The sequence below is a fragment of the Lucilia sericata genome, unplaced genomic scaffold (genome assembly GCF_015586225.1).
Source record: "Lucilia sericata isolate MDLA Ls3-8-SP2 unplaced genomic scaffold, ASM1558622v1 Contig000123F_arrow, whole genome shotgun sequence".
NCBI lineage: Eukaryota > Metazoa > Arthropoda > Insecta > Diptera > Calliphoridae > Lucilia > Lucilia sericata.
The window spans coordinates 455,344-482,720 of NW_023994155.1; the positions used below are offsets into that span (position 1 = coordinate 455,344).

At 29.6% G+C, this 27,377-nt stretch overlaps 2 protein-coding genes and 1 long non-coding RNA gene across 5 annotated transcripts in view; 2 read left to right on the forward strand and 1 right to left on the reverse strand.

Annotated features, from left to right (window-relative positions):
- Positions 1-16,187, forward strand: part of LOC119600822 — a 93,243-nt gene extending 77,056 nt beyond the window's left edge. The window contains exons 4-11 of one of the 3 annotated variants that reach the window (XM_037951385.1): positions 3,263-3,352; positions 10,488-10,885; positions 10,955-11,061; positions 11,117-11,195; positions 11,253-11,580; positions 11,641-12,021; positions 12,071-13,270; positions 14,741-16,187. In XM_037951385.1, coding sequence (XP_037807313.1) covers positions 3,263-3,352; positions 10,488-10,885; positions 10,955-11,061; positions 11,117-11,195; positions 11,253-11,580; positions 11,641-12,021; positions 12,071-13,270; positions 14,741-15,433 — 3,276 coding nt within the window. In that variant the 3' untranslated portion in view covers positions 15,434-16,187. Of the gene's footprint in view, positions 1-3,262; positions 3,353-10,487; positions 10,886-10,954; positions 11,062-11,116; positions 11,196-11,252; positions 11,581-11,640; positions 12,022-12,070; positions 14,710-14,740 lie in introns of those variants that run through there. The other 2 variants (XM_037951386.1, XM_037951387.1) reach the window with 2 other exon arrangements.
- LOC119600827 overlaps positions 1-27,377 on the reverse strand; it is an 87,975-nt gene that overhangs the window by 29,544 nt on the left and 31,054 nt on the right. Inside the window, exon 2 of the long non-coding RNA XR_005231164.1 lies at positions 18,623-18,668. This is a non-coding gene — a long non-coding RNA (uncharacterized LOC119600827). The remainder of the gene's footprint in view (positions 1-18,622; positions 18,669-27,377) is intronic.
- LOC119600823 (solute carrier family 22 member 3) lies at positions 22,810-26,093 on the forward strand. The gene is made up of 6 exons (XM_037951388.1): positions 22,810-23,422; positions 23,483-23,637; positions 24,667-24,835; positions 24,902-25,218; positions 25,281-25,415; positions 25,480-26,093. The coding sequence occupies exons 1-6, from the start codon at positions 22,863-22,865 to the stop codon at positions 26,049-26,051; spliced, it is 1,908 nt and encodes a 635-aa protein (XP_037807316.1). The 5' UTR covers positions 22,810-22,862; the 3' UTR covers positions 26,052-26,093.

Sequence of the window (27,377 nt, forward strand, 5' to 3'; positions counted from 1 at the left end):
CAGCAAAACTTCTTAAAGGTTGCTTTCCAGAGAGAATCCTGAATCGCAATGATTTTTTAAGCTCTTGTTAAGTTTATTTTACAATGGTGAAATGTTTGTAACCTTTTCACCAGTCACAGCACTAGTACACTTTAATTACTTGCCTAATATTTCTTTCGTTTCAATCATATTCATCACAACTTTTGCTGGGTTATTGGAAGATTTTTAGATTTTGAAATTGTTCAAACATGTTTTAGCATGTGCTGCGGCCGGCAACTTGTTATAAATGTTAACTTAGTTTTGTTGTAAAAAAATATATAATTTAATTTTATTTGTAATCATAAACTTTATGTTTAATTCAAGCAAATATTGTTAATATTATTTACAAACAAGTTGTTTTGTTAATTGTGAGATTACATAAATTCATTTTACAATGTAAAAAAATTAAAAAATTTTGCAACTTTTAAATTGTTAACGAATTTTTTGAAAATTTGTTGGCTCAAAGAACTTGTCAAGGTACTAGTATCACTTCCCTTCCCTCTAGGAATTTTCACCTAATAAATACTATATCGAATAGCTCTTTCACTTTGCTTTTCTTAAAGCTGCGTGTTAATTATTTATTTACTTTTAAATTTTCCAATTACTTCCTGATTGTTTTGATTAAAATAATTAATAATTTATTCGTAAAATTAATTAAATTAACAGTAAGTAAGTAATTGTAAATGTGCGTTAAGGAAGACGCTTTTTCTATATTAAAATGTAACTTTAGTAAGACACTTTTATTGTAGTAAAATGTAACTTTAGGAAGACACTTTTACTATATTAAAATGTGTCTTAAGGAAGACTCTTATTACTATAGTAAAATGTGTCTTTAAGAAGACGCTTTTACTATAGCAAAATGTAACTTTAGGAAGACAGTTTTACAGTAGTAGAATGTAACTTTAGGAAGACACTTATACTGTAGTAAAATGTAACTTTAGGAAGACACTTATTATTATAGTAAAATGTGTCTTAAGGAAGACTCTTATTACCATAGTAAAATCTGACTTTAAGAAGACACTTTTACTATAGCAAAATGTAACTTTAGGAAGATAGTTTTATAGTAGTAGAGTGTAACTTTAGGAAGACACTTTTACTGTAGTAGAATCTAACTTTAGGAAGACACTTTACTATAATAAAATGTGTCATTAGAAAGACACTTTTACTATAGAAAAATGTAAGTTTAGGAAGATACTTTTGATATAGTAAAATGTATCTTTAGGAAGACACTTTTACTATAGTAAAATGTAAAATTTAAGAAGATACTTTTACTATAGTAAAATGTATCTTTTGGAAGACACTTTTACTATAGTAAAATGTGTATTTAGTAAGATGCTTTTAGTATAGAGAAATGTGTCTTTAAGAATACGCTTTTACCATAGTAAAATGTAACTTTAGGAAGACACTTTTACTATAGTAAAATGTAACTTTAGGAAGACACTTTTACTATATAAAATGTTTTTACTGTAGTAAAATGTGTCTTTAGGAAGACATTTTTTCTATAGTAAAATGTGTCTTTAGGAAGACACTATTACTATAGTAAAATGTGTCTTTAGGAAGAAACTTTTACTTTTGTAAAATGTGTCTTTAGGAAGACACTTTTACTATAGTAAAATGTGTCTTTAGGAAGACACTTTCACTATAGTAAATTTGTCTTTAGGAAGACACTTTTACTTTAGTAAAATGAGTCTTTAGGAAGACACTTTTACTATAGTAATATGTGTCTTAAGGAAGACACTTTTTACTATAGTTAAATGTAATTTAAGGAAGATACTGTTACTATAGTAAAATGTAACATTAGGAAGACATTTTTACTCTAGTAAAATGTGTCTTTAGGAAGACACTTTTTACTCTAGTAAAATGAGTCTTTAGGAAGAAACTTTTACTATAGTAAAATAGCTTTATGAAGTCTCACAGGAAGACACTCTAGTAAGAACGTTTTTACCATCGTAAATGTATCTTTTCAGAAGACACGTTTAAAGTCTATTGCCTTTCTAAAGTATTCTACTGCTCAACTTGTTCAAAACTTAACACACAACCCTCGAATTTGTTTAATAATTTTGCCGTTTTGCTACTGTTTGGCTTTAACTATAACAAAAATTTTACCTTCTGTCTAATTAGATTTACATTTCATATTTGTAAAAGTAAAAAACCATTAATAAATTTCAACTATAAAGATCTTTATTCAAACTCTTTCTTTTACTTTCAATTATATTAAAAAAGACTCGTGTAAGCCCCTAGAGCATAAAATTACTTAAATCTTTACATTCTAGTCCAAAACTACTTACTTTATATTAAACTTATGTAGGATCATTATAATCAACTACTTTACTACCTGATCGCAATGTCTGTTCTTCAATTGGACCAGGAAATGATAGCTAATTAAATCAATGATTTCTTTTTCTGTTTTAGTTTTATTGTTTCATTTTTTCTTCATTCATTCATTTATTACAATTCTTCTCCTTCTTGTCAATTTCTTTGGTTAACAGGTTCTTTTTGAATTATTCTTTAGTGGATTCATTCATAAATTTCTGTAAGATCGTTTTACTTTTGATTTGATATCATCAAGATCATCATCATTCGGCTTGTGTCTTTTTTTTATTTTAACTTAAATTGTTCATAATTATAGTTTTCAAATCTTTTTGATTATTTTTTTTTTTGGTATTTCTTGAGGTTTTGTTATTCTCTCTTTTGTTTTTAGCCGTTGGTTGTTATAAATAGTCGGGTTAATTTCATTTAAACTACCAGTTTTACACATTCCTAATTACATTTTAAATATTGTTTTTTTTTTGGAGAGTTTGTTACTGAGATTTTACATTTTTAGTTTATTTTTTAATATTATTGTAAGTTTAATGAGTTTTTAATTTTCAACGTAAATTTTTGTTATTTTTTTAAATAGAAACAGGAAGTTGGAGGCGCCTTTTGGGAGGCTGTATTATAGATGTCTACTTATATTCATAACTTTAGTTTACAATTAAAAAGTGTCTTTCAAAGTCACTTTATATTGGTAAAAATTTATACCCAAATTTTCTATACTGTAGTGTCTGGGGAAGTATTGTTTTGGAATGATCTTTTATAACTTTCTGCAACTTTTTGAACTTTTTCAATTGGTTGACCAAAGTTTTAGATTAAGATTACTTGAATTTTCTCCCTAATTAAAATTAGGCGACATTCGAAACTTTTATTTTTTTTTTTTTGATATATTTTTAATAATTCGCTGCGATTTCTTTTGTTTTATTTACAGGCTTTAAATGGTTTTCTAATGATACTCACCTGTGATGGCGAAGTATTTTTTGCTACCCACAGTATTGAAAGTTATTTGGGGTTTCATCAGGTAAGTTTTAAAACAATTAAAACCCTTTTCCTTAATATCTTAATAAAAAACGAACAATCAATTGTCTTCAAACCCTAAGTCATAAAAATTCAATACAAATAGATATTTTCCACCAAATTGCTAAAAAAGAACTATAAATTAACGCCAATCTATTATCGTCACAAACGGTCTACACCATCAAAAAACTAGTCATGGCATCGTACATTGCTTTCCAACTCTTTTCAGATGCATCTAACTATTTTCAGTTTGATGAAACAACAACTGAGGAAAAATATCCCAAAAGAAACTCTGACCTCAAAGACTAGTTCTAATCATTAATTTAGAACTAAAGTTCATTAACTTTTAGGCGCAAAAGATTCCGATATTGTGAAACCGGCAGTTAGTTAGTTTACAATTCCAGCCAGTTGTATCAAATTATATTTAGTTTGATGAGAGCAAAACAAAAGAAAAACCTGTTAAAATGAGACTTATCTTGCCTATTGACTTTGGTTGACAACTCTTATCAGTTGCATCGATTTACTGTAAGTTTGATGACACAATAAGTGATGAAAATAATTCTTAAAACTTTCGAGTTCAAACCAGTTTCAGTTGCATCAAACTATTCTCAGTTTGATGAAGAAACTCACTGGGATCATATCATACCATTAAAGAACTAGTCATGACATTAATTTTGAACCCATTTCATGCCCTCTTCGGTTTACAACTTCCTTCAGTTGAATCGTATTCATTTTCCATTACCGAATTTCATGTCTACTGTCTTTGGTTTTCAACTCTTAGCAGTTGCATCGAACTACTTTAAGTTTGATTATGCGGTTGCATCAAACTTTTTGAGCTATTTCCCTACTTGTTTTATACCCAAAAGGTTTTGGTCTATAACACCTTCCACTTCCATCAAACTTTAATCAGTATGATGGAACAAAGCTAAAGGGAAATCATGTAAAATTACCTAAACCAACACAGTCACAGTTGTAATTATAAGCTTGTCAAACTATTTCGTGTTGCATCAAACTAAAACTAGTTTGATCATGCAGGAATATCCGAAATTTTTTATATGAGAATCAAATAATTGATGCTGAAGAAGGTTGAATGATTAGGGTTGTTATATAAACGGGGAAAATGAAATGCTTCAATGTGGCAGCATCTAAATGTGCCTCATTTGTGTTCGAACCGAATTCTGACTTTCGACTTCTGTTTTCTTGCGATATTCTAGAACCTTAAGCTTGTTGTCTTAAGTTTTTCCGTTTAACTTTAGGGGAAAGAATCTCGCAATTTCTGAAATTTCAAATTTAAAAATTGAGACACTCATAAATTCTTCAGCTGTAGTGAAACGCTCCAAAAATTCCTTTAAATCTTGATTTTTTTTTAAATTCCCAAATGATACATATTTCCTCTTAACATTTGTTTAACTTTCTTATCAAACAATAAACATCTTCAATAAACATTTGTTTACTAAGAGATATTTTCAATAACCAGAAGTTGAAGACCAATGATACAACTCAACCTGTTTTTGAACATTTTATGAATGAAATGTGGAATGATCATTAAAGGCTTGTCATGCTGTTTGTAATTTCTATAAAAATAGCAATTGCTGATACAACATTCAACGTGAAAGTCACATCTATATAAAGGCTAAACTTTCAAGAATTTTCAAAATTCTAAATTAGTCTGAAATGAGGATCGGCAGCAAAGTTCTCGGATGCTCCTTAATCTTAAAATTGCACAACTTTCTTTGATTAAACACTAACCTAACCCTAGTGAAGGGTATAAAAGTTGCGTCATAACTGTACACTTAACATTTAACCGATCTTCATCAATGTAGTTTTGTTCTCTTGCCCAAAAGAAGATCATCTTCAATAGTTTTGTGTGTCTACATAAAGCAATAAATAATAAATCAGTAAGTGTACAGCGGGAGGATTGCGCAATCGCATTGTATTACAATTTTCCTTGTACAAGTTTTTTTTTCGCATTTCTGTGTTTTGCAAATGTACGATCATGTGTATGATTCGAACATAACATTGTTTAAGAAGCTCTTTACTTATAGTATGTGTGTATGATGAGGACTGGACTTACGGCAGCCGTGTTAATGTTTGTTTTGGTTCTGGTATCTTTATTATTTACATACAACATGTGTTTTATATTATTAACTTGTTTTTGGCTTATTTTCTTCCTCTATAAAGAATTTTTGCCGTAAATTGTGAATTATTTTAAATGGGCTGGGAAAAACAAAGTAACAAATGAACTAAGTTGTAAGAAAAAGACCCATTAGGAAAGTTGTTAGAGTGATATGCCGTTTCAAACTAATGTCTTAAACTTTAAATGATTGCAAGACAGTCCAAACATACCAAATACTGCCTCCAAATAGTGACTTCAAACTAGTTCGTTTGATATCAAACATGTTTTGTTCGCGATGTTTCTGAGAATTCCACATTTCTATCTCTGCAAGTTTGACGCTTCAAACTAATTTGACATCAAACACGTTTATGTAATCAAGTTCATAAAGTCCTTACAAGAAACAAAACCAAGTAACTGAAGTTTGAATGACCTCTTCAACAGTTTTCAAACCAATTTGTATTATGGAACTTTTGCTCGAAATAATCCCCTTAGTCTATATTCCACATCTTCTTGGAAGACTATCGTATTGTTCTTGAACATTCCAAACTTATATCTTTACAAATTTGAAGTAAACTTCAAATATTGGCTTCAAACTACATTTGTTTGATATCGAACTTAATAAGATAATCCTCCTCAAAGGTTTTTAAAATCAGGTTTAACGTAAACTTCAAATAGTGGTTTCAAACTACATTTGTTTGATATCGAACTCCTCAACTGTTTGGAAATCAAGTTGAATCCTAGAAAGTTTGAAATTCCAATCGAAACGGTCCAATTATGCCAACTGTTCTCACACCTCATCTTCTTGGAAGTTTATCTTATAGTATTCCAAACATATCACTTTACAAGTTTGAAGAAATCTTTTCATATAGTGGCTTCAAACTAGATTTGTTTGGCATCGAACATGTTCCTCAACTGCTTTTGAAATCCAGTTCAATCATAGAACATTTGAAATTCCGATCGAAACGGTAAACCAAGACCACCTATTGCAACACTGCTAGGATTGCGAAGGAATATTTATGGAGTTTCAATTTGGTATTAAAATGGGGAAATTCGTCATATTATTGTTGAGTTGCACTAAGATCCGAAAGAAAGCCTTCTAGCAATTGGAAAGAGTATGTAACTTTCTTTTTTCTAAACACTTTCCCTCCAACATTAGTCAATTTCCTTCAAACTCCTTCCTACAATTCTTAACAATTATTAATTTCTGATAATTTCTCTTTTTTTTTGCTCCGAAACAATACCAAAAACCTTAAAAAAGAATCATAAACCCTAACAATACACTTTTTCCACCAACAACTTAATTTTTAATTGAGATACTAAAGTGGGCGTAACTATTTCGTATTTATTTCTTCAACCACAAACATTTCACTTCATGGTTCTGTTGTTTTTTTTTTTCACTTGTTCTTTACAAATTTACAAGTAAATTAAACGAACTCCAACCAAGTGTCCATCACTGAGCGCCAGGTGTAGCAGGAGGGTGAACGAATGAGCGTTTTCGTTTGGCATTTGCTGTTTTTTTTTGTTCATTCTTTAAATCAATATTAAATGAAATGTTATGTTGCATTTAAACTGCAACACGTTCCAATACAATACTCGTTCGTAGTCGTTCAGCTAAATATTGTTATTATTTAAGTGCCGATGTTGAAGTTTTAAAATGTATTTTTTATTTCAATTTCTTTAACATTAAACTGGATGCGCAATTGTTCGTTGAGTTTTATTGTTTTAACAAAAAAAATATATACATCATACTACATTTGATTTTGTTTTTTTGCCATATGTAGTCATGTATGAATGGCGGGATTTTCATTGTGGAATGGTGAATGTTGCAGGGGCAGGGTAGAGGGGAAATTCTGCTTTATTCTGGGCAAGAAAATGTACGAAGTTTTAAGATAAACGTATTGAAATACCTAATTGTCATCATTCTGAATAATCATGTCAAAGGTAATGGAACTTTCGACAAATTTCGTTTTGCTGCTAACAGTTTTATTAACAATATTTTACTTTCTAGTAAAAAACATTTTCTTCTTGGTTCTAAAATAACCCTTAGAGTGTTTGGAATCTCTTTTGACTTGACTATTCCTTGGATGCTCATCATGCTGCCCTTATAGTAATTTATCTCCTTGATAGCAAAATTGCTTAAATTTTTTCATAATTTTGTTACCAATTGAAAGTTTTTCTTGTAAAAACTTTTCTCTGCAGTTTCTAAAATAATCCTTATTCGAATTAGAATCCACGTTAACTTGAGTTTCCGATAAACAAATCCAGTTAAGTTCTTTCTGTAGTAATTTATCTCCTTAAAAAGAAAATCGCTTAGATATCTTTCTAAATGTTATACCAATTTACTGCTTTCTTTATGAAAAGTTTTATCTCTGGGATTTAAAATAATCTTTAGCTAAATTAAAATTTATTTTAACTTAGGCATCCTTCGAACAATCCCTTTTAAGTGCCTTTGATTGTCATTCATCTTAGAGATTGGAAAATCGCATAGATTTCTTTTTAAATTTGATACCAATTGTATGTTTTTCTATTAAAAGGTATTGTTTTCGAGTCCTAAAATAATCCTCAGACGTATTAGATTCAACTTTTACTTGGGTATCTTTTAAAAAAATCCTTTCTTTCTAAATTTGACAGCAATTTCCGATTTTGCCTGCAAAAAGTATTTTTTTCGGGAATTAAAGTAATCCTTAACACAATAAGAATCCATTTTAACTAGAGTATCACTTGAACAATTCCAATTATGTTCTCTCGATTCTCATTTATTCCGCTTATTTGAGAGTGCATACGATTTTATCTAAATATGGGACCAATTCACTGTTTTCACTCTGAGGAGCAGTATTTCTGGGATTAGGAACTATCCTTAGACGAATTAGAATCTATTTTAACTTGAATATCCACTAAACAACTCCAATAAGGTTCTCTCTTCGGGTTGTATCTCCTCAATATGAGAAACGCTTAAATTTCTTAATGAATTTGACACCAATTTCCCGGTTTCACTTTAAAAAGTATTCTTTCAGGGAATTAAAGTAATCCTTAAAACAATAAGAATCCATTTTAACTAGAGTATCACTTGAACAATCCCAATAATGTTATCTCAATTCACATTTATCTCGCTTATTTGGCAGTTGTATGCGAGTCTATCTTAATATTGAACCAATTCACTATTTTCACTTTCACTTCCATTATTTCTGGGATTAGGAATAATCCTTAGACGAATTAGAATATATTTTAACTTGAATATCCACTGAACAACTCCAATAAGGTTCTCTCCATAAGGATTTATCTCTTCAATATGAGAATCGCTTAAATTTCTTTATGAATTTGACACCAATTTCCCGGTTTCCCTTTAAAAAGTATTAATTCTGGGAAAAAAGAATCCATTTTAACTAGAGTATCCTTTGAACAATTCCAATTATGTTCTATCGATTGCAATTTATCTGGCTCCTTAGGGAGTTACATACGTTTCACTCTAAACATAAGACCAATTCACTGTTTTCACTCTTAGAAGCAGTATTTCTGGGCTTATGAATAATCCTTAGACGAAGGAGAATCTATTTTAACTTGGATATCCACTGAACAACTCCAATAAGGTTCTCTCCAATATGAGAATCGCTTAAATGCCTTTATGAATTTGACACCAATTTCCGGTTTTGCCTGTAAAAAGTATTCATTCCCGGAATTTAAGTAATCTTTAATACAATAAGAGTCCATTTCAACCTAAGCTGCCTTTGAACAATTCCAATTATTATCTCCTTATCATTTAATAGGAGAATCCATTAGATTCTCTCTAAGTATGAGACCAGTTTAATGTTTTCTCTATTAGAAGTGTACTTTCTCGGATTTTAAGAATTTCCCAGAATAGACCAGTTAACCCAAGTTGAAAAAAAAAGAAATGCGTGGCTCGTGTGTTCAATTGTATGCGCACAATTTTCAATCGATGATGATGATGACGATGCTAGTGATGTTAGTGTTTTACTGCTTCTGCTAAATGTGTTTATTCATATGGTCGTTTGATTTTTTATTATGAGTATTTGTTCTTATGTTCTTCATACGATTGGTAGTTATTTGTGGTGATGTTGATGATGTCGACAACGACGACGACGCTGATGATGAGAATGGTGTACTAGTTACATTTCATATGTTTTGGAATATTAGTTATCGTTAAGCAAACAAATGCTGTTTTTATTTTTGTTGAGATTACTTGGCTTGTCTTGAGAAATAAAGGGGCAAGTAGGAAATTTTCGTAGCGTTTGAATCCGCGATAGATTCTAAAAGATCTTGGAGATCATAGTTAGCAGGGATGTACCAGAGTTTTAGGCTTAATTCAGATCATGATCAAATTTCAATTAATTATCGTGAATCCCTTAGGATTCGGTTCGTATCGGGTATATCTAATACTCGATGACCGAACTACACAGGATCTCCCTCCTTGTGACTATAAAATGTTTATCAATAACTGGGAAGATAGTAAAAACACTAAGTTTCTCACCTAGTACGGAGTTTGTAAACCGCTTCCCACCTAACCTCTTCGTTTAAAGCTTCTCTGCACTTGTTTCAATTAATTTCATTCCTTCAATTTGTTGTTTCGAAAACATATTACAAACCTTAATCTCACCTTTGAGTTTAGAATTTGGCAAAATACAAAAAACCCACAGAAAACCAAAAATCAAATATTTAAAATAAAAAACACCTTCTTTTGAAATTATAACTCAATCTGCACCAAAGCTACCTGCAGAGTTAAGCAGCAGCAGCAGTAAAATAAACGCCACAAAAAAATCCCCGAAAACCCCAAAAGAAGACAAAACAAAATTGAGTTTTCAATTTAGTTTTGCAGATGATTTATTTAACTACAACAAACGAGAAAGAAAAAAAAAAACGAAATAAAACAAAAGAAAAGAGTATGAGAAATCAATAAATGTATAACACAGACAAAATTGTAAACTTTCATATGAAAAAAAAAAAAAAATTGAAACAAATTGAAAACCAAGTTCTTTAACCTTTGATTACAATACCCTTTCCCTTACAGTCCGATATTGTTCACCAATCGGTATATGAACTGGTGCACTCGGAAGATCGTGAAGAACTTCAGCGACAGCTATTATGGAATTCCTTTCTACCAGCCGATATGTCGAGCATGCAATTGGCAGAGACCTTGGCTCCCGACAAGACCATCTATTTGGAACGTAGTTTTACCGTACGCTTTAGATGCTTACTAGATAATACCTCGGGTTTTTTGAGACTGGATATACGGGGACGCATTAAAATTCTACACGGCCAGAATCGTAAAACCGAAGAACCTCCTTTGGCTTTATTTGCCTATTGTACACCCTTTGGACCGCCCAGTTTGCTGGAGATTCCTCATAAGGAGAATATGTTTAAGTCTAAGCATAAATTGGATTTTTCTTTGGTGTCAATGGATCAAAGGTAAGATCTCCTCCTCCACATTGGAATATATAAAAGGGATCATTCCATTAATGTTTTAATACTTTAAAGGGGCAAACATATATTGGGTTACTCAGATGCTGAACTAGTCAATATGGGTGGCTATGATTTGGTGCACTATGATGATTTGGCCTATGTGGCCAGTGCTCATCAGGAACGTAAGTATTTTTATAAGCAGAAAAGTAAACCAATTTCTTATCAATTTTCTTGTAGTTCTTAAAACTGGTGCTTCCGGCATGATTGCCTATAGATACCAAAAGAAAGATGGTGAATGGCAGTGGCTTCAAACCAGGTATGTCTAACCAGAAATTTTGTTAAAACTTTATCTAAACCTCTATTATCCTTACAGTTCCCGTTTGGTTTATAAAAATTCCAAACCCGACTTTGTGATTTGTACTCATCGCGTGCTAATGGATGAGGAAGGTTATGATTTGTTAGGTAAACGCACCATGGATTTCAAAGTTAGTTATTTGGATACCGGTTTGGCTTCCACTTATTTCTCGGAGGCTGATCAATTAGTGGTGCCACCTAGTGGTTCTCCAAATTCGTTACCTCCTCCTGTCACACCCACTAGACCTAATAGAAGATATAAAACTCAATTAAGAGACTTTCTGTCTACTTGCCGCTCCAAACGCAAAATGCAGCAACAGACTCAACAAACGTCACCTTTGGGCCAGGTCTTATTCTTTAAACTTTTCAAAAGCTTAAACAGTTTACTTAACATTTTCCTCTTTTAGGTTACTTCACCAGCTCCTGTAGTAGAATATCTTCCAGATCCTGCTGTTGCAGTGGCTGCCGCTTATTCCAATTTAAATCCCATGTATACGACTTCACCTTATGCCACAGCTGCCGATAATATCTACATGGGCACTTCAGTACATTCTACCAATTTTTATCCGGTTACCGAAAATCTTTTCCATCAATATCGTCTTCAGGGTGTGGGTGGTTATTATGCTGATTATCATCATACCGGAGCTCCTGCCTCGGCTTATGTGGCTAATGGTTTTCTGTCATATGATGGTTATGCTATTACCTCTAAAGAGGAAAAATGGCAGGATACGGGCAAATACTACAGTGGTTATAGTAGTGGTTATGGTAGTCCCACATCTACACCACAGGTGAGCTCTAGACTTTGCTAATTCCTTTTCGGGTTTATAATTTTTGTAGAAATTTCAGCAAGTTCCTTTAAAAACGCCAAAGTCTTCACCTCATGTCATGGAAGTGGTATCCTGCTCTTCGGACGGACCTTCACCAGTAGGCGGTTCTGTGAACAGCCTTAATAACCCTGCTAATAACTCCTCTAATGGTGTGGTGGTAACACCTAAAGTGGAATTAACTCCCCAGGATCCCTATGAAAGACAAACTGTTCTAATGTGGGGTTCTCAGTCCAGTGGTGTGCCCATCAATAGTCTACATAGTTCTGTATCTACAACAAATAGACAATTATCTGCACATGCAGAACGTTCACCCCAATCCACGCCTCTCACCAATGGAGGCGGTCTTAGTTATGCCAATAGTGAAACAGAAACAACAAACAAATGGAATGGCTCCACCAATGCTAACACAACAAAAGATGCTAAAAGTGCTTCCACTCCTGATAGCTATCAAATGCATCATGATGATTCGGGTCTATACTCAGCCTCATCGCACACCACCTCTCCTCAACATAGACTAAGCAGTAGTGGCAGCAGTACGGGTGGTGTACCAGGCGGTGGAGGAGGAGGTGGTGGCGCAGGAGGAAGTGCAACACATAATACGGTGGCTGAAAGTCTTACTACAAGCTCAGCAACAGCACATCATAGCAATCATCAAGCAACTGCACCTGCAACACCAGCACCAACGCCTTCAGCAGCAACTGAGAGCAATAGCCTAATGACTGGTCAACAACATACAATGCACCAATCACAACAACAACAACAACAAACTCACACTAACAATGCTCAATTACAGAATACAGTGCATCATCATCAATTATCACCACATCATGTTGCGTCTACGGTTGCAGCTAGCACAACACATGCGCATCTCACACATCAACCCCCAGCACAGCATCAACATCATCACATTGCTGTATCGCCACATCATCATGGTCATACCACAGCAAATGCCCATCAACATCATGCGCATCATGCTGCTCATACGCCTCACACTCATCACACGCATCATCATCATCAAACACAGCATCATCATCATCCACCACCATCAGCAGCAGCCACAGCAGTAGCAACCTCCTCAACACCACATCATCCCCATCTAACACATCCGCATCATCATCATCACCACCACCATCATCCGCATGCTCATCATCATCCTCATGCGTCTACCACCTCTAATACCACCACAGCAACCACCCCCAATGGCAGTGAGGTATGGAGTCCTGCATCATATGCATCACAATATGCTTCACAATATTTCTCTTATGCTCACCATGCTCATCACCATCACCACCACCATGCTCACGCTCATGCGGCAACGGCTGCTAGCAGCAGCAACAGCACCACTACTACGGCACCTCCACACATTAGTAGCAGCACTCAGTAGTTTGTTGTTGTGTAAATTACTTTTTTTCGCAAAAGAATCTCAGACTCAAGTAACCCGAACCAAAAAAAAAAAAAGAAAAACATGTGTTTATTTTTAGGGTTGACCCTAAAATGCAAACGTTTTGTTCGGGCGTGTAGACCAAGTGTAAAATGTATGATTTAGTTTTAATATCATAAATATTACTATTATAGTAGTACTGCTATAGTTTTGAAAGGTTTAAAGGGAGCACTGTTGAAGGTTGAGTTTACAAATTTTAAGGCATGTTGAGTTTTTTTTTTCAGATTCTAAATAGTAACTATTCTTAGTCTATTGCTTAACATATCTAAGATCTCTTAATATTAATACATATTCTTATAGCTAAATATTATCTCTATTCACATTCGAAATTCGGGAATTCTGGGATTTGTTAAGTTGGTTATGCAGTTTATTTATTGAGAACAAAAATCATGATTGCGGAAGTATGATTACACTTTGAGTTTATTACTGTTATAGTCTTACACTCTTTCTCTTCTATTTATATTTCACTACACTTTCGAAATCAGGGAATATTCGCGATTATTGTTTTTAGTTTATTTATTGAGAATAAAAATCCTGATTGCCGGATTAAGATTATATAAGTATATACCGATTCTTAAATTATAAAGTTATAAACTACTTATCTGTTACATTTAAAAGTATCTTACAATTCTTACGATTATATTATTTTAAATTTTTTATTGTCTTTGGTCTATTTTGTGAGGAAAGGTGGATCCACTAATCAGAATATTTCAAGCTTTTTCTAATCGAGAAGTGTTTGAAAGAATAGTTCGTTATTAGCGTAATTGGGACGAGTCCATTTTGGATAGTTCAACGATCTGTCACAGAAAATAGAACTACTCCAGGGATATATCCACCTCTTAAGTCTTAGAATATGAACCGGTGATTACTTCCACAGATTGGGACTAACGTTATGTTAGTTCCTTTACTCCAAAGAGTATTTTTTTATATTTCATTGTATTAGCTCTATATAGATAGATTCCCATAATAGGTTTACGAGGTCTTAAGATTATTTAGGAACTAAATAGGTTCTAAGTCACATTTCCGGTTTAGAAGACCTAGCTTATAGAAAGTATATTTGAACATTGAACTTATTAGTATTATTGGAATTTTTCTAACACTTCTAATCACTAGCACCTTTGTTTTTATTTTTTCACAATTATCTTCTGATTTCTATCATTTCTATAACAAATCTCAACCGAACACTAATGAAAACATATTTTATTTTTAAAATCCCTTAAAAACCTACCACTACTACAGATCATGATCAGTCAACAGTCACAACAACAACAACATCAGCAACCACAACATCAAATATTACAACTTAGTGCTTACAATCAACATTTACAACCTCTGGAATCTATGAGCACCGGAGGTCCAGGAAATTGTCAGAATTCTACTATAACAACGGCAGCCTCTGCAAGTTCATCACCTTCCTGTACATCACCCATTAATCAGACCCAACAATTACCAGCTATAAGTAGTGTTATAAATGGTTTAAATGGAGGTTCACTGCACCACAACGGTTCCCCGGGTATCGGGGGTGTTACCGTTACTACGGCGCCCTATCATCAACTAGCCATAATAGCTTCTCCAATTGTTATAACGTCTGCCTCTTTGGATGGTTGTGCAGGAGATATGGCTACACAAAGTGTGGCCCTACAACAATTGGGTGGTGCTGGAAGAGTTACTTCCTCTCTGGGTAATTTGTCAGCAGGTAGTAGCGGTCTAGGTGTGTCTGGATTAGGAGCTAGTGTTGGAACTTCCTCCTTTAAGAGAGGCAGTGCTGTAATGCATCCTTCATCTCTAGCCTATGCCACTAATGCCTATGTTATAGGTGCTCCTGGTAGCACGACCTCGTGTGCCTCGACTTTAAGTGGTTTAGAACAAACTATCGATGGCAGTCCTTTATTATCGTTTTCGGAAGTTACCAATACTCTATTGAATCAGTAGATGTTCCAGAAAACAAAGTAAAAAATGAGCATAAGATAAGTGAGTTATGAGGGGTGAGAAACAGAGATGTTTACTCCTCTATAGTTAAATTCTATATACATATATCAAGTCAAAAAAGTATTAAATAATATTAACAGTATCAAAAATTTTTGTTAACAATTTTCAAATATTATTTCAAAGAAATGTTTTATAACGATCTAGAGTTTTAGTCTCTCGATGTAGCTTGCAGCTTGTCTTAAGGCAAGCCGTGATGTCTGGACTTAAGATCTAAATCTTAATAAGAGCATAAAATCAAGTTAAATTAGTGCATTAGATCTTTTACTTAAAGACAGCTAACAAGATTATTAACAAGATCATTAAATACAAAAGAGAGTAGAGCCTAGTAAACATTTTACGGCGTTCGATATCGATTTTTTGGACTTTAAAAGAGATCTCGAATTCCGTAAGTCCTAAACTTTCAAGATAGAAAAGAGCTAAAAGATCATAAAAGCCACAATTACATATAAATCTCTCAAAAGAGTAATTTTGTTAAAAAAAACTTTAAAATTTTAAAGAAAAAAAAAAATTACATAAAAATACAAATTTTTTTTAAATTTCATTTAAACTCAATATTTAAAAAATAAATCTCCATAACAGAATAAAAAAAAACATTCCATAAATTGTATTAATACAGAAAAACCATGTAAAAAATATTAACAAAATATTTATATATATAATTATATTTTTTGCCAAATAATAAATAGACTATCGTATCTTCCAATAAACTTATCAGCACTTAAAATAAGTACTTTTTTCATCAAAAAACACTTTCAGTTACACGATTGGAAAAGATTTTTTTAAGAAAATGATAATGAATTTTTAAATGATGTAATTAATTGAATGGGAATTTTCAATTGAAAAACTTTTTATAAGGATTTAAAACGAAAAGAGGAAAGTTTAAGAAGAAAACTTGAATTCATGAAAGTATTGAGAAGTTAGATTCATTTAAAAATATTAATATCAGCAATCGGAAGTTAAAGAATTTGAATCTAAATAAAACTTTTTATTAATAATTTTCAATAAATTTTTGACAATTTTCATTACATGAAAAAATTAAATTTATTAACATTTTCTGTTAAAAAATTAATTTTTCAGAAAAAACTGTTTTTTTGTTTGTTAAAACTCAATATTCATTAAAATTATGAATTTTTAAAATATACATCAGCAAAACTTCAAAATTTCTTTTAAAATTCCAAAATTTAATAAAAACTCATAATATCATTCATAATTCAAAATTTCATCAAAAATTCGAAATTTCATTAAAGATTTAAGATTCCACAGAAAATTCGAAATTTCATTAAAAATTTAAAATTTCATTTAAAAGTTATAATTTCGTACAAAATACGAAATTATTTTTTCAGAAATACTATTTTTTTTTTATAAAAATTTAATATTCATTAAAATTATGAATTTTTAAAACCTACATCAATAAAACTTCAAAATTTCATTAAAAAATCCAAAATTTAATAAAAACTCATTTTATTCAGTTTCATTCATAATTCAAAATTTCATAAAAAATTCGAAATTTCATTAAAGATTTAAGATTTCATAGAAAATTCGAAAATTCATTAAAAATTTGAAATTAAAAATTTCATTAAAGATTTAAGATTTCATAGAAAATTCGAAATTTCATTAAAAATTTGAAATTTCTTTTAAAAGTTATAATTTCATACAAAATACGAAGAATTAAATCACTTTATTAAAATTTTCTGTAAAAAATCAAATTTTCAAAAAAACTTGTTTTTTTTTTTGGAAAAACTCAATATTCATTAAAATTATGAATTATTAAAATATACATCAGCAAAACTTCAAAATTTCATTAAAAATTCCAAAATTTAATAAAAACTCATAATTCAAAATTTCATTAAAAATTCCAAAATTCATTAAAGATTTAAGATTTCATCAAAAATTCGAAATTTCATTAAAAATTTATAAAAAAAATTCGAAATTTTATTTTAAAGTTATAATTTCATATAAAATACGATATTACATAAAAAAATTCAAAATTTCATTCAAATTTCATAATTTCATTAATAATTTTATTAAAATAATTTTTTTTTATTAAAATTTTTCATCAAAAATATTAAATTTCATTAAAAAAAATCATTTTTTTTTTCAAAATTTATAATTTTACTAAACAATTTTAATTTCATTAAAAATTAATAATTTCGTTAAAAATTCGAAATTTTATTAAAAATTAATATAAATTCAAAAAATTGACAAAAATCATTATTTCATTCATAATACAAAATTTAATTAATTCATTAAAGATTCAAGATTTCATCAAAAATTCGAAATTTCATTAAAAATTCAATATTAATAAAAAATTCGAAATTTTATTAAAAATTTAAAATTTCATCAAAAATTAGAATTTTCATTAAACATTTAAAATTTTATCAAAAACTCAAAATTTTTTTAAAAATTCGTAATTTTTTTCGTAATATTTAATGAAAATTCAAATATTTAATAAAAATTCATAAATTTTACAAAAATCATAATTTCATTCTTAATTCAAAATTTCATTAATTCAAAAAATTCGAAATTTCACAAAAAATCCATAATTTAAAAAAAAATTGAAAATTTCATAAAAACCAGTAAAAAAATAAAATTTGATTAAAAATTAGAAATTTCATCAAAAATTAAAAATTTCATTAAACATTTGAAATTTTATCAAAAACTCAAAATTTTTCAAAAATTCGTAATTTTACCAAAATTTCAAAAAATTAATTTCCCAAAAAAATCTCGATTTTATTAAAAATGTAAATATCAGTGAACTTTTGTATACAAAATTTAACGGTTTCAAAATTTAAAACTTTTAGATAAAGTTTGACCCTTGACCTTTCAAATTTGAGAGATTGCAATTTCCCCAAAAAAAATTTAAATTTGTATGAAAATCAATATTTTTTTAATTGAACTATGACCTTTGTAACAAATTTATTGATTTTTTCTTAGAAACCTTATATTTCTAATTAAAATTTAAAATAATTTTTAGACTTTAACTTTTGCAAATATTTAAAGGATGAACTATTGACCTCTAGTAATAAAATTTTATTTAATAATTTAAAAATATTTAAAAGTTTGAACTTTGACCCCAAATTTGTATGATTGTTAAAATTGTTTAATTCTTTCAAAAACTATAATACCACTTACCTTAAAACTTTTAAATGTTTCTTAGAGGATCCAGAAAATTAAGGATCTGAAAAAAATAAAAATAGTAACGCATTAGATCATATTTGTAAAAATATATTTTTCTATAAAAATCTTCTACAATTTATAAAAATTTCTAAGGTTATAAATAATATTTATCTTATTGAAAGGAATAATATGTAAAAATTATAAAACCCTAAAAAGTTTCCTTCACATCATTTCAAAATTCATTATCTATTAACATTTAACAAAATCAAAATTTATATAAAATATATTTTTCCAAAAAACAACCACCTCAAATATACATATATTTGAAAAAATAAACCCTAAGAGTTTCAGCAAATTAAATACAAATGATCTTTTATAAAACTGTATATAAATATACCAATAACAAATATTTAAATAATCAATAAACAAATATTTCCATAAATTTAAAGAAAAAGTTAAACTACAATATATTTTAATTTTATTTTCTGTGATAAAAAACATAACAAAATAATAATATTATTAAAAAGAAATAACTAAAACATTATTTTTTTTATTTTTTTCAAAAAGAAAAACATTTTTAAGCTCAAAAACCACAATTTAGATTAAAACTAAAAATTAAAATTGAAATTAAAAGAAAAATACAGGCACAATGAAAAAAACTAACAGTTTATTAAAAAAAACAATAATAAATCATTTAAAAACTTAAAGAATATAAATAAAATATAAAAAAAAAAAATCACAAAAGTTAAAACGGACTGCGATTTAAGTTGATTACCAACCAAATAAATTCATTTTGAAACCAGACAATGTATTTTTTAGTGGCTGTTCAGTAATTTTATTATGGCAACCGAATGTTTTAAGGTTTTTGAGTAAATTATTTTAAAATACGAGAACTAACAAGATTGTTTACAGCAACTAAAAACAACATCATACATACAATTATCTAAATTTGCTTTGTTCGGTTCTGGCTCAGTTCTAGTTCAGTTCTAGTTCAGTTCTAGTTCAGTTCTAATTCAGTTCTAGTTCAGTTCTAGTTCAGTTCTAGTTCAGTTCTAGTTTAGTTCTAGTTTAGTTCTAGTTCAGTTCTGGTTTAGTTCTAGTTCAGTTCTAGTTCAGTTCTAGTTCAGTTCTAGTTCAGTTCTAGTTCAGTTCTAGTTCAGTTCTAGTTCAGTTCTAGTTCAGTTCTAGTTCAGTTCTAGTTCAGTTCTAGTTCAATTTCTAGTTCAGTTCTAGTTCAGTTCAGTTCTAGTTCAGTTCAGTTCTAGTCAGTTCTAGTTCGTTCTAGTTCAGTTCTAGTTCAGTTCTAGTTCAGTTCTAGTTCAGTTCTAGTTCAGTTCTAGTTCAGTTCTAGTTCAGTCTAGTTCAGTTCTAGTTCAGTTCTAGTTCAGTTCTAGTTCAGTTCTAGTTCAGTTCTAGTTCAGTTCTAGTTCAGTTCTAGTTCAGTTCTAGTTCAGTTCTAGTTCAGTTCTAGTTCAGTTCTAGTTCAGTTCTAGTTCAGTTCTAGTTCAGTTCTAGTTCAGTTCTAGTTCAGTTCTAGTTCAGTTTTAGTTCAGTTCAGTTCTAGTTCAGTTCTAGTTCAGTTCTAGTTCAGTTCTAGTTCAGTTCTAGTTCAGTTCTAGTTCAGTTCTAGTTCTAGTTCAGTTCTAGTTGTAGTTCAGTTCAAGTTCAGTTCTAGTTCAGTTGTAGTTCAGTTGTAGTTCAGTTCTAGTTCAGTTCTAGTTCAGTTCTAGTTCAAATTTAGTTCAGTTCTAGTTCAATTTTAGTTCAGTTGTAGTTAAGTTATATTTTGAAATTTATAAGAAATTTTAATTGTGTTTACATGCCTTTTGTCGTATCAAGCATATATTTTGATTGTTGCAACAATATTCATAGGAAATTTGATAATTTGACTAAGATTCAGTCTTTTTTACACAAATTAAAGGAAAAACTAATAATTTAAAGATTTAGTTTATTTTATAAAAACAATTTTGTTAGTGTTACCAAGTTTCTGTTAAAGCAACTAAAAAGTCATTAATTTATTTGAGTTTTTTTTTTAATTTGAAATCAAAAGCATTTTCTTACTAAAAATTAAATTAATTTCTAACTGTAAAGTTCGTTTTAACTTTAATTAAAATATAACTAACAACCAAAGATTTAAACATAAAACAAAATAATTTGCAGAAAATGTAAAAAAACAATTGTAAATTAAAAACAAAAAAACTAAAGGTTGTTGCTCCAAATTGAAGTAATTATTATTAATAACAAAGCAATTTTTATTAATTTATGAAAATTAATATAATAAATACTTTATTTCATACTAAATGAAAAACTAAACTTTAATTAACAATTATAAAATTATTAAAAAAAGAAGTTTCCTATTATTATTATTAATAAAAACAATTTATAATTAATTTTAAAATAAAAATCCTTTAGCCTGTAATTTAGCCAATCAATATTGTAAAAATTTTATTAAAAACTAAAACATTTAACATAATAAACTATTTTAAACTAAAAAAATAAACCATCTAGTCGTATATTACTATAAACAAAAACCTATAAATATTAATTAAAATAAAAAATTAAACTAAAATTAATATTATTTAAATAAGTAAGATTTCCTATTGTATATTTTAAATTTAATATTATAATAAAGATTTAACAATAAAACGCAATAAAAAATGTAAATTATTTGGCCACAATTTCAAAGTTTTCTTATTACAAAATACGACAAAAGCAAATCCAGAGAATTCTTTAGTAAATTAAGATCTTTTTAAAACAATTTAAGGAAAATAATAAAAATTAATATCTTGTCTAAATAGTGAGTTATAAAATTAAAACTGGTATTAAAAAATTAAAAAAAAAAACAATGTAAAATAACAATCAATTCATAATAAATTAATTAAAAAATAAAAATTATTTAAAAATACCTAAATATGATGTTTTATTTAATTTCCAAGAAAAGTATTTTTTTAAAATAGAGAGTACAATGAAATGCCCTTTTAAGGGATCCTTTAGAACCTAGTTCTTGTTCTAGTTCAGTTCTAGTTCAGTTCTAGTTCAGTTCTAGTTCAGTTCTAGTTCAGTTCTAGTTCAGTTCTAGTTCAGTACTAGTTCAGTACTAGTTCAGTTCTAGTTCAGTTCAGTTCTAGTTCTAGTTCAGTTCTAATTCAGTTCTAGTTCAGTTCTAGTTCAATTCTAGTTCAGTTCTAGTTCAGTTCTAGTTCAGTTCTAGTTCAGTTCTAGTTCAGTTCTAGTTCAGTTCTAGTTCAGTTCTAGTTCAGTTCTAGTTCAGTTCTAGTTCAGTTCTAGTTCAGTTCTAGTTCATTTCTAGTTCAGTTCTAATTCAGTTCTAGTTCAGTTCTAGTTCAGTTCTAGTTCAGTTCTAGTTCAGTTCTAGTTCAGTTCTAGTTCAGTTCTAGTTCAATTCTAGTTCAATTCTAGTTCAGTTCTAGTTCAGTTCTAGTTCAGTTCTATTTCAGTTCTAGTTCAGTTCTAGTTCAGTTCTAGTTCAGTTCTAGTTCAGTTCTAGTTCAGTTCTAGTTCAGTTCTAGTTCAGTTCTAGTTCAGTTCTAGTTCAGTTCTAGTTCAGTTCTAGTTCAGTTCTAGTTCAGTTCTAGTTCAGTCTAGTTCAGTTCTAGTTCAGTTCTAGTTCAGTTCTAGTTCAGTTCTAGTTCAGTTCTAGTTCAGTTCTAGTTCAGTTCTAGTTCAGTTCTAGTTCATTTCTATTCAGTTCTAGTTCAGTTCTAGTTCATTTCTATTCAGTTCTAGTTCACTTCTGTTCTGTTATCAATTTATATAAAAGGAAGTATTTAGAAAAAACGTGTCATATGGTTAAGAAGTTAATCTGAAAAACGTCAATAAACTTTTGTTTTCACTAAAAAAAAACTTATTTGCATATTTCGTGTCTTTAAAATATCATTAATGTTATTACAAACTATATTTAGTTTGTAATAACAATTTAAAAAAAAAAACGATTATTTGATCTAACAATTAGTACAAAACAAATTTTTATCAACTGTGACTATATTTAGATAGAGAGATCAATTGATCAAACGAAACGAATGTATTAACGATAATACAATTATCAATTTATTAGCACAAAAATTTTAAATTCAAATTTAAATAAAATCGAGCAATAATAAATAAATAAACAAAAATCGTGTGAAATATTGCGCTAAGATTTGGTCTAAATAGAGACATTGAAAACAGTTGCGAATCGTAGTTATTCGTGAAAAGAAAGACGGAATGTTTGGAATAGTAAAAAGTTGCTAAAAAAATGAGTTCATTTAAAAATCAAGAAGATATAGTACAAACTGTCAATGGAAATTTTGGCAAATGGCAATTACGCTCAATAGTTTTGATATTTTTGTGTAAAATTCCCACGGCCTGGTTTACAATTTGTGTTATTTATACGGCTCCTACTCCACAAAAAGGGGATTATTATTGTAAACCTACGGAAAGTTTGCAGCATAATATTACTTCTAATTTATTGGAAAATTATATGTCTTATAATTTACAAAAGGATATACAAAGTACCGATCGTCAGTTTCAAGTGGATGCTTGTCACACCTTCAAAACCAGTTTGGAAACAAATTTTGCACATAAAAATATAAGGAATTATTCTAATCCATTTGCTAAGCCCCAACAGCAGAACACTCATCAGGTGAATGTTCATCTAGTGCCCTGCGATCACTTTGAACACAATTCAGAATATGAATCTCTGGTGACACAATTCGATTTGGTTTGCTCGCGAGAATTGCTGGTGTCAATGACCCAATCGTTTCATGCTTTAGGGGCCTTAATTGGTGGTTTGGTGGCGAAAAAAGCTTTGAATCAGTAAGTTAGAGAAACTTAAGGAACATCGTGGGAAAAATACTAATATTTCTTTTATTACAGCATTAGTCCACGCAGGCTGATGTTGTATGGCATGTTGGGGCAGATTATGTGCGGAAATCTGACGGGTTTAGTGACCTCATTTGCTTTACATGTCTACTATCGCTGTTTGACTTCCATGTTTTGTGCTTTTATGTATACATCGGGACAAGTTATATGTAAGTTTGTGGATCAATTTCAAATTTATATATTGTTAGAGAACTGAATTAGAACTGAACTAGAACAGAACTAGAACAGAACTAGAACAGAACTAGAACAGAACTAGAACAGAACTAGAACTGAACTAGAACTGAACTAGAACTGAACTAGAACTGAACTAGAACTGATCTAGAACTGAACTAGAACTGAACTAGAACTGAACTAGAACTGAACTAGAACTGAACTAGAACTGAACTAGAACTAGAACTGAACTAGAACTGAACTAGAACTGAACTAGAACTGAACTAGAACTGAACTAGAACTGAACTAGAACTGAACTAGAACTGAACTAGAACTGAACTAGAACTGAACTAGAACTGAACTAGAACTGAACTAGAACTGAACTAGAACTGAACTAGAACTGAACTAGAACTGAACTAGAACTGAACTAGAACTGAACTAGAAACTGAACTAGAACTGAACTAGAACTGAACTAGAACTGAACTAGAACTGAACTAGAACTGAACTAGAACTGAACTAGAACTGAACTAGAACTGAATTAGAACTGAACTAGAACTGAACTAGAACTGAACTAGAACTGAACTAGAACTGAACTAGAACTGAACTAGAACTGAACTAGAACTGAACTAGAATTGAACTAGAATTGAACTAGAACTGAACTAGAACTGAACTAGAACTGAACTAGAACTGAACTAGAACTGAACTAGAACTGAACTAGAATTGAACTAGAACTGAACTAGAACTGAACTAGAACTGAACTAGAACTGAACTAGAACTGAACTAGAACTGAACTAGAACTGAACTAGAACTGAACTAGAACTGAACTAGAAATGAAATAGAAATGAAATAGAAATGAACTACAACTGAACTAGAACTGAACTAGAACTGAACTAGAACTGAACTAGAACTTAACTAGAACTGAACTAAAAGGGAACTAGAACTAAAGAGAACTTCGATATTCTATAGGAAATATTGCAATAAATTAAATATTCTTTAAACATTAACCATTGTTTAAATGCTTTTTTTAGTAACCGACATTACTGCTGGCAAAGCTAGAACTATAATTGTAACGCTCTCCGAATTATTTTGGTCTATTGGTCTTATCCTCCTTCCTGGTATATCGATATTTTTTGATAGTTGGAGTTATCTCTATATAGCGATATCTACTTCCGTAATACTATTAGTATTTCTACACAGGTGATTAACACATTCGTAAAAATAACCCAGAAAAAAGTAAAAATTCTTTCCTTTTCTTTTATACAGATGGATTTCCGACAGTCCCCGTTGGCTTTTGAAACACAATAAAATCGAACAAACTTTAAAACTTCTCTTAGAATCGGCTGCTTTCAATAATCGTGAAATACCTTTAAATTTGGAAAGTCAATTACAAACTTATGCCAATAATTTGAGAAATATTAAGGAAAGTAATTACTGGTCTATATGGGATGGTAAAACTCCTCGAGTTTTTATTGTGCTAATACACTGGGCATGGGTGGTATCGGCTGTTCTATATAATGTTATGATTTTGATGATAAGAACATTGGGTGTAGAGCATTTGCATGTTAATACCGCTTGTTTGGGTAAGTAGGAATTTAGGATTTTAAGGTACTTTAACCTTTGATATAATCGCTACAAACTTCAGGTTTTGCTGAAATGTTGGGAGTCTTTTTGGGTTTATATCTTATTCTATATACCCGCCATCATTGGCTTTGGTGTGGTTATGTTATGATGCTGGCAGGATTTATTACATATCTCATATGGTTTATACCAGATACCAGTAAGTTGTTAATAAAATTGGTAATTTAAATCATTAACTTTTAATACTTTTTCCCCAATTCCAGTTAAGGAATCCCGCCGCATTGGTTTTGAAATGTTATTTTGGATTTTGCTTAAATTGGCTAACTCAGCCTATCTCTCTATTCTCACTACATGTACGGGACAATTGGTATCTCCGGAAAAACGTTCGATCTTAATGTTGTCCTCTTCATGTTTTAGTCGTTTTTGGTTGATTTTTGCACCATTCATAATAATCACCACCAAGATACACATACTTATACCCATCACCGTGTTCGCTTCGTTGGCTGTTAGTAGTGGAGTGTTAATGTGTTTTCTAAACATTCACTTTTGGAATGAAGAACAACCGAAAATCTGTAAAATTCCTACACCCAATACTTATCGAAGAAAATCATCGACTATATTATTACGTCGTAGTTCATGTATTTCCGAGATGAGCTCAATGGAAAATCAAAGTTCTGAAGGAGGTTACGATAATCCTTTGACAATAAGTATAACAGATTTATGGCATATGGATCGTAGTATGGATTGTATAGAAGAGATGGAAATGGGTGATAATAACACGGAAGAGGTAGTGGAGGAAGAGGCAAATAATGAAAATCAAGTGTCAAGAATTTAAAGTTGATAAGGTGTGAAAGACTTTATACTTAATTTATAGTTAGCGAAATTTTTGTTAAATTTAAAAACAAATATATAGATAAATTTTAAAATATGGAAAACTTTATATAGAAAAATGATTAATCACGAAAATTGATCGCAATATTTAAATTTTTTTAAATTTATTAATCAACAAAATTTTCTTTAAAAATTTTCTATCAAAAATTTATCGCAATATTTTATATAGAAAATTTATCGATCACAAAATTTTCTACAAAAAATTTATAAATCCTAAAATGTTTTATGGAAAATTGCACAAAATTTTCTATATAAATTTGATTGATCAATAAAATTTTCAATACTAAACTGAACGATCGAAAATTTTTTATATAAAAAATAAATCGATCGCAAAATTTTCTATAGAAAACAGATCGATCGCAAAATATTCTAAAGAAAACTAACCAATCGCAAAGTTTTCTAAAGAAAATTGATCGATCATTAAAATTGTCCATAAAAATTGATCGATCTTCAAAAATTTTTATAGAAATTTATCGATCTCCAAAATTTTCCATAGAAATATAATATTTAATAGAAAATTTATGGATCAACAAACTTTTCTACAGAATATGATGCGACCTCTATACAAAATTAATGAAAGTTAAAAATGTCTATAGAATATTTATCAATCACAAACTGTTCTATAGGAAATTGACCGATCGACATAATTTTGCAGTAAAAATTACAACATTTTTTAAAGAGATCGATCTTGAAAATTTTTGTAGGAAATTGATCAATCAATACAATTTTCTATAAAATAATGATCGATCATAAAATTTTCTATAGAAAATTTGTTCGATCAACAAAATTTTTGTAGGAAACTGATTGATCTCACAAATTTCTTTACAAAATTTATCGATTCAAAAAAAATTTTTATAAATAATTTATCGATCATAAAATTTTCTTTTCAAAATTTATCGATCTCCAAAATTTTCTATAGAAAATTGTTCGATCTTTTAAATTTTCTATAGAAAATTGTTCGATCTTTTAAATTTTCTGTAGAAAATTGTTCGATCACAAAATTTTTTATAGAAAAATCAACGATCACAAAATTTTCTATAAAAAATAAATTGATCAATATAATATTTTATAGAAAATAGATCGATCAACAAAATTTTCTATAAAAATTATTTGATCACAAAATTTTCTATAGAAAATTGTTCGATTACAAAATTTTTTATAGAAAATTCAACGATCACAAAATTTTCTATAGAAAATAGATTGATCAATATAATAGAGCGATTAACAAAATTTTCTATAGGAAATTATTCGACGCCAAAATTTTCTATAG